We start from the raw sequence: 8,256 nt of genomic DNA, 5'->3' as shown, positions 1-8,256 counted from the left end.
AGAGCGGTTTTGCTAGATTTTGGATAAGCGGGGCTTTTGTATATATTTGCATACTAACACTACCAACACTGCTTGAGCTTGACCGAGAAACCAACTTGTTATTTTTTTAATGACTTGATTAAATTTCCTCATTATTTAATCACTGCTGGGTTCTGGTACGCGCTGCACCGTAGCGTCTGCAGAGCACTCGCTTGGTCACATAACAACCATCTTCTGAGTCAAACTCCATTACAAAATACAAAATAACGGGGAAGAAAATGAGATTGAGGAATTTACGTTTGTAAAAATTATACTCGTAATAAAGAAATATTTGTTAATGGCAAAAAAAAATAAATAAAGAAATATTTGTATAAAACGAATACTATATTGATAGAAGACAGACCGATACATCATGGTTCCTTTTTTTCCATTTTTATTTTATTTCAAATTGCCCAAAATATAACGAAAATATCTCTCACAATCACAGTTTATTGAAAGATCCTGTTATATCTAATCAACATCTGTCATAGTCATTAGCCTTAAAATGAAGTGAATTCAAACTACCAAGTCTACGATCAATAATATATCATCAGTGAGAACTACCAGCACAAGGGCAAGGACGATTTTGATTTCACTTCTTCTGTTGAGGTGGGACATCATGTCTGTATGCTCATTAAGAAACAATTCGTACGAGTGTGTCCAACTAATTTGATTCCAACCAGCTTATCCGTAACCAACAAAAAAAAAATTATATCAGAGAAGAATGCTGGGTCAGATAAGATTATTTCTATGCCCATGTGCCCTTGGCTCGTATTCAGCGCAGGAACGGAGAAATAACGTATCATGCTGTTGGGATAGTATTTTAATGATCTCACAGCACGTCACAGGTGCTAATTGCTAAAGATGAGCCAACAAAACAGACAACGTAAGGTGATCGCTATTATTATTGTAATTGTGATGTGATCAGTTCGAGAAAAATTACGATTATTAAAAACATGATAGGATTAAGTGCATGAAAGATGTGTAAATGTTTGTTTGTGTCGGCTAATATATTCTTCACCTCCTCATAACTCTTCTGACCTTGCACTGGCCATCTTCTGAGGGCGTTATTTTGAGGAAAAGGACAAGAATTGTTTCTGGAGAATACAAACGCGTGGGGTAGCAACGTAGGAGCCGCGCGTGGAGGTAGGAACAGAACGGAGGGTGTGAAAGAGACGTTTGATTAACAGGGGCCAACGTATAATGAAGAGTGGGAAACGCATTGAGAGAACAGCAAGGAGACGAAACAGAATTTGATATTTTGATGATAACTTCTCAAAGGATCATACCCAGTGGTACGCAGTTCACCAGTGCTGGTGTGTAAAATGTTCTCTCTAGTTTCATTTCATGAACTTTGCGAGGATTTTATGTTTTCGGAATTTCCGTATGCATTTTGAGGAGGAAGGGTGATGTGGAAAGTCTATTTTGTTTTTTATAGCGTAAAAAGCGTGAAAAGTCGGGTGTACTCTGTCTAATACAATATCTAGTTGAGAAGAAAAGTTAATATTAATCATATATGTTTCGTAAGATCTATTTAATATGTTTATTAATTTTTTTATATTAACTTTATTGATATTTTTCTAATAATAATTAATTAGGATAAGAAAGAAGGGGATTAAGGTGGATGCTTGCTGTGTTTTAGAAAAGATGTACTCTTTGGTCTTATTTATAAGACAAAAAGAGAAGATATTTTTTGGTCCTATTTATAAGACATTGAGAGAATTTTTTTATATGGAGACCAATTTTACTCAGCATTTATTATTATGTTGACTTTGTTTATATGAGGTATAATGTATATTAAATAAGGACAAAATTAGAAAGTCATTAAATCTTAAACGAGAGTTAATAAAGTTTAAGGTTTTTCTTGATCTATGTAAAATATAGTGAAAGTACCTTATAAATAGGATCAGAAGAGTATCATATTAAATTGGTTAACATCTTTAATCTATTAAAATTAGTTAATTATAAAATCGGAAGAGTATTAATAATCTGCGATCGTTAGTTTAACAGCATCCGTGGGTATACTCGTGTCGTGAATGGCTGCAGATGACCTGCGTTCGGAAATGTAGAGATCAGTAACGCATTACGCATAAAAAAACATGCTAGTATGATAAATAAGTATGAAAATGTGTGGTGGTATTTAAAAGAAGGAAAACAAGTGAGGAGAGGACGGCATTGGGGAGGGGGGGAGAGAGAGATATCGAGTGCGTGTACATTGTGTATTGGCCGAGAGCCACCACCCACCCCCTCACGACCTTTACATTATGTTTGGTACAGGATTTTTGGAGGGGAGGTTGCTCCCCTCCCCTTGTTTGGCTGGTGTAATTTTTTAGGAGGGGAGGGAAACCCCTCTCCTTCTCTCGTTTGGTTAAGATGTTTTTTAAAGAGGGGAGGATTCTTCTCCCCCCCTCTTCCCTTCTAGCCTCCTCTCCAAAAGTGGGGTTTTTTGGAGGGGAGATGAGAGATAATATTTTAATTCCTTATATACCCTTTTGATTTGTTAACCTCTAATCAGTCGTAAACATTTCTACATAAGAGAGTTTTTTTGAGCATCTAACAAAAGGTTATTAAGATAATTGTCTCCAAAATTAGTGAGCATTTGTAAACTTTTTTTTTCTCTTCTTCTAATTCCAAGAGATTGTTGGTATTTTCTTTCACCTTCAAGATCTTTTCTCTGATTGAAATCTATCACTCGTAACTTTTTATCTTGATATTTTATAAGTGTGTGATTATGTCTTGTAAATCAAAATTGGTGAATTATATATATATATATATATAGTTATATCTTAACAAAATAAAAAAGTGAGAAAATTCATTTAAATTTTATGAGGTTAAAATAGTTAATTTTTTATTAGAACAAAATAAGGTATTATTAAAATTGCTCCCTCCCCTCCCCTCCAATCAATCCAAACAGAATATCATTAAAATCCCTCCCCTCCCTTCCTCCTCCCTCCCCTCCCCTTTGTAGCTACCCTCCCCTTTCCTCCCCTCCCCTCCCTTCCCTTGATTAAAATCCCTCCCCTCCTTCCTCCATCGAGCCAAACACAGCGTTAATTTCTTTCAGCCTCTGTGAAATTCACAACTTCTTCCATTCCATACACCTCTTTTTCATTCAAATTTTAAATTACTAGTTTTGGTTTCTCAAATTTTTTTTCATTTAAAATATTAATCTATGTAATATAATAAAAACCTAAATTATTTTAGTCTTAGAAGAACTAAAATCTATAATTTAAAATTTAAAATATTAAAATAAAATGAGGACAAATTTAAAAAGTTAAAAATTATATTAACTCAGAATAAAATAACACTAACCCTGGTACCCGGCGGCAGCAACCCGATCACCCTTGCGATGATTGTCAAGTGACCTCGGTGCACCGCTACTGTACGGATGCAGATGCCGTACTTGACCTGCCTTTCTTCTTCTACTACGGATTCTGTATTTGGCCCCTTTGACTCCTTCCGTGCTGTTTGTGGGTGTTATCTCCATTTTCCAAACTTAGGTTAAAGAGGGGTTTGAGTAAAATCCAAGCCATAATCTTAAAAATAATTTTTTACAATATCCAGAAAATTAGAAATTACCTCAAAGTGTGTGAAACTACCAAAACCCCCCTAAGCCTAAAGCCCTGTCAATGCTGGGGTCGTCTTAAGGGTGTTTGGATAGAAACTAAATCATGGTTTCAGAATGTTTTTACGGTTTACGAAGCAAATATGTGAAGGAGTTTGTCTCGTTTTACAAAAATGCTTTTAAAACCATGGTTTTATATTGCCAAACACCCTTTAGTCATTGTTTTCAAGTGTTTCATAACCCACTTTTTCTTTCTCATCCATTATTATGCTGGCGGTATTTCCTATTTATGGGTCGCTCTCCTTACTATGAAGCCGTGCCCATCTCCAATTTCACTCCAGCCTGTCCCCGTTCACTTGTGATTCCCGTAAAAAATAAAATAAAATCAAGACATTTAGATATTCATTGCAGTGGGCTCATTAGTCAAGTAAGAAGTTGATTATGATTTTTGTACAAGTTCAGGAATCAGAAGGACATACAAGCAAGACACAAAACATTAATAATCCTGAACTCCATACACTGAGTATTTATAATTTATAATTAAAAAAATGTGATTTATATATATATATGGATATTCAACTCTCGAGTTTTCATTGTCAGCGAGATATGCTAAAGACAAAAGCATGTTTATTATATACATTTTATATATTTAGAAGCAGCATTGAATTCAAAAGGCGTATCAGTCATAGGCATGGGGGGGCCACCTATAAAGGAAATATGGAACGGAAGGGATTGAATTTGACTGAACAATGAGGGCAACTTATTAATTAGTAGTAAAACAGAGAGAGCAATGAGAGCATATGCATGGCATGGCGTGGACTCGCAGTCAATTTTGTGGTGCGTTTCTTTCCAACCTGTCATTATTCACCGCCCTTCTGGCTTCTTTGCTCCTTCCCTCCGTCTAAAGTTACTTCCTAGACTTGGAATATCTGTTTGTTTCCTCTAACAAACTTGCGAAGGGGAAAAAGAGGGGAAAGTCATGTTTTTTCCCGTCACGGAAACTATGATATAATATTCCTACCTTTTTGTGATCGTAAAATCTGAAACCTTCGACTTTCAACACCTGCCACGCGATACTTAGGATTTAATTTTTGTCACTTCTCCTACATAATAAATTTTTGGCTGGACAACGCACGTGCTCCGCATGACCCAAAAAAGAAACTCTGTTTTGGTCAATTACGCACATTTTTTTTTAAAAAAAAAAACAGAGTTTGAGCAAGTCCAGCATTTTAACCGCCTTGCGATCTGGCACGGTGCGTGCCATTAGCCCATCAGCACTTTGCAGCTCGCCTGCCACTGCGCTTAAACGTAATAATCGTGAGTCACTTGGGCACGTTGATTGGTTGCATGGTCTCTTTCCGTGGAATTTGGTTTGTGAACGTTGCCCTGTTTTAGAGCATTACAAAGACATTATTTGTCATGTGTCACGTTCTTCATTCTGCACTATCGTCACTTTTCTTCCAGCTCCATCTACAAAATTAACCTCATTCGTATTTTATTTTATTTTCATGCAATTGCCAATATGCAGATGGATTTAGCACGTCGAGCAAGTGCAATAATGTATCTCTAGTTCATTTTAAAGACCAGATTTTGAAAAAGGCCGCTGTTTATAATAATAATGTAACCGACTCCCTATAGCATGATTCACACTCTTAACTTTTTTTATCAGAAACAATGCGTGGAAGATAGTGTGTCCAAGTTTCATGCGTAGAAGATTTTTTTTTTTTTACCAGCTATGCATAGAATAATCAAAGGTATTGAGATAACCCGGCTTTATAAAAATGATAGATAGACATATAGCGACAAGGAGAGATCTAGGAAAGCATAGGAGCCTATCATTTATAAATTAATCGCTTTTAGATTATGACGTTTCTCGAGTGCATTAGGTACGCAGAAGATATCAGGTTATTAAAAAAAAAATCGTCTATATACATATAGAACATATTGGGGACACACACAAGGAAACATGAAAATTACCAACAAGCAGTTAGTTGAGATGATAAATGGTCTCGCCCCTTGTAAAAATGAGAGCACAAGCTTGATTCTTGAGAAGCATCATTGTTGGTAGAAAAGTTAACCCGTTAAACTATGCACTCTATCTCCTCAAGCCCTGATTAGTCAGTTGCTAGGATTTCGGGCTCAAAAAAGTCAGGGTCCACTTAAGGTGCCGGATACCGGGTGGGTTGGGTTTCCCATATTACAGCAAAAAAAAAAAAAAGGGAAACATGAAAATTAATTAATTTTGATAGTTGTTTATATGATTTTGATGCGTTTATTTTCTTCGGACAAATTTATGATTGTCTTTACTTCGCAATATTCAGGATAGTACTTAAAATTTTAAGGGCATTCTAACAGAGATTTGGCACACTAATCTTATTTTCAGTAGACTCTCATATATCAATCACGCTAAGATCAATTTCAGTTTGGCCCAAAAAAAATCAGATTTCAGCTACACAAGCATGCACGGCAAAATTCTGATATGGTTTGCAGATACTATGAATTTATCCTTTATTTTTTCAAAAAAAAAAAACATCACGTGGATTGTGGGATCTAAATAATTAGATTACAGCATCCAGGCCACAATTTTTTGTAGAATCACGCCGCCTTGCAATATTGGGTACGTTCGCAACAAATCGCTTGCAATCGGTTAGGCCCATTAACATGTAAGCCCAAAGAAAATAAACCCTAGCACTATTTATGAAACTGCAAGGCCATCCCCCTTCAATCGATTGTCTGCGTTGGAGTTCGCCGCTCATTCTCTTATAATCAGTCCCGACCGGATCTCCATAATCCCAGGTGATGCCCCGCTTCTGGTCCCCTTGTTATCTTAGGAATTTGGGTAGAACGTTTTTCTGAAACTGAATGCTCGGATAATTTGTCAGAATATGAAGGTAATCGCTGCGTACTTGCTCGCCGTGTTGGGTGGCAACGCTAGCCCTTCCGCCGATGATATCAAGCAGATCCTTGGCTCTGGTACCTTATTCTTTTCACATTCAATCACTCAACTTTTTGCTTTTCCTAATACCTTATTTGTTGAGAATGCAGAAGCATCAGCTGCAAGAGAAAATTGTTTACTTATATCATGTGGCTAAATCACTGTAAATTTATTACGTATATTACTTGGTAGAATCGTTTAGGGAGCATGATATCCTGGGGCTTGTTAATGGTGAAACCAAACTACTAGGGCGCCAATTTTTGTTTTTCATACCTGATTATTACTCTTTCGTTTGGACGTAGTTTCCTGGGGTAGTTTTAGATTTTCTGCTCATGAAATATGAAAATGTTGATGTGTGTAAAATGTACTAGTTTTAAATGTCATCTTACTCTGCTATTTTTCTTCGATCTCATGCTTAACTTTTGTTTATGCAGATTTGACTTGTGAAATTATATTCTCATTCTACTGACACGGAACTTGTTCAATTTCAATGTGCAGTTGGAGCAGAAGCGGATGATGATAGAATTGAGCTTCTCTTGTCTGAATTGAAGGGTAAAGACATAACGGAGGTTATTGCCAGTGGTAGGGAAAAGTTGGCCTCAGTGCCTGGTGGCGGGGGAGCTGCAGTTGCAGTGGCCGCCGCGCCTGGAGCTGGTGGCGCCGCCGCCGCCCCAGCTGCGGCTGAATCAAAGAAAGAGGAAAAGGTGGAGGAGAAAGAAGAATCTGACGAAGTAAGTTTTGTTTGCCTGATTATTCTGCCTCGCCCCTGAAATGAATTTTTGCTGATCATCGTTTTAAGAGCTTGTCAAGTATCGGGTCGGATAGGAAAAAGTAATTTTTAAATGCCATACGACATATTTTCTTAAAATTTAATAATACTAAGTAAAGTAATTGTTGTTGAGTAATGGTTATATAAATATGACATCTGGATTTTTATGTAACGGATTGCTTTTCCACTGTTTATTGGTTGGTCTGTGCATCCTTGTAATTGTTAATTGATTTTCGTTTCCCCCTCTTATTTGTGATGCAGGATATGGGCTTCAGCCTCTTCGATTAATTCTATTCTTCTTTTATCTAGAAATCTTTCAGTCTATAGCTTCTAGTTTTGTCGAAGTTTTGTTCTGAAGAGCAATGTCATGTCATTCGTATCAATGATCCATGTAAATTTCTGTTTGGAGTTTAATTTCTTTAAGATGTCTGGAATCTAAATTTGGGTTTGACTCCTTTTTACTGGAATCAATTTTGTGATCTTTCTTAATGATCAGGTCTAGCGTATTTTTACACCAATTCCTTGTTTGGATTCATCTTTGCTAGCCATGGCATTTTGTCCATCTAGAACACCCAGCAAATCGGTATTTTCTGGTTTCCAGAATTAATAATTAATGGAAGTCGTCCAAAACATAATAAGATATGGATTATTCTAAAGGGTGATGAAATAACTTGAAATGCCCTTGAGTATGCACCGCCGCTTGGACTTTTCCTTTGAGTTTCCTACAGTATTTTAACTGAGGAGGAAGATGGGAAAACGACAAAATGTGCACGAGGCTTCTTGCCCAATGAAAGAAGAAAAGTCGTTGTTTCTGAATTAGAAAATTTAAAATAAAATATTCTTTGTTTTCATATATGGGCGAGGTTAAAATTTTGTACAGAATAATTTTTTATTACATTGATTATCTTTCTATTTTACTTAAATTACAGAAACTTTTTATTTGAATGTGGAAAATATATATAAATTTTT

The 8,256-nt window shown here is 36.2% G+C and overlaps 1 protein-coding gene across 1 annotated transcript; it reads left to right on the top strand.

Annotated features, from left to right (window-relative positions):
* The first annotated feature begins 6,305 nt into the window (after window positions 1-6,305).
* On the top strand, window positions 6,306-7,805 carry LOC114738456 (60S acidic ribosomal protein P2-2). The gene is made up of 4 exons (XM_028926515.1): window positions 6,306-6,379; window positions 6,466-6,556; window positions 7,017-7,249; window positions 7,549-7,805. Exons 2-4 carry the CDS (start codon window positions 6,469-6,471, stop codon window positions 7,573-7,575), a joined length of 348 nt encoding a protein of 115 aa, XP_028782348.1. The 5' UTR covers window positions 6,306-6,379; window positions 6,466-6,468; the 3' UTR covers window positions 7,576-7,805.
* The last annotated feature ends 451 nt before the right edge of the window (window positions 7,806-8,256 follow it).

The sequence above is a fragment of the Neltuma alba genome, unplaced genomic scaffold (genome assembly GCF_004799145.2).
Source record: "Neltuma alba isolate B1F8T4 unplaced genomic scaffold, ASM479914v2 tig00013592_pilon, whole genome shotgun sequence".
Lineage (NCBI taxonomy): Eukaryota > Viridiplantae > Streptophyta > Magnoliopsida > Fabales > Fabaceae > Neltuma > Neltuma alba.
The sequence above is the reverse complement of the archived record's forward strand: the minus strand, read 5'-3'. Positions and strand labels throughout refer to the sequence as shown.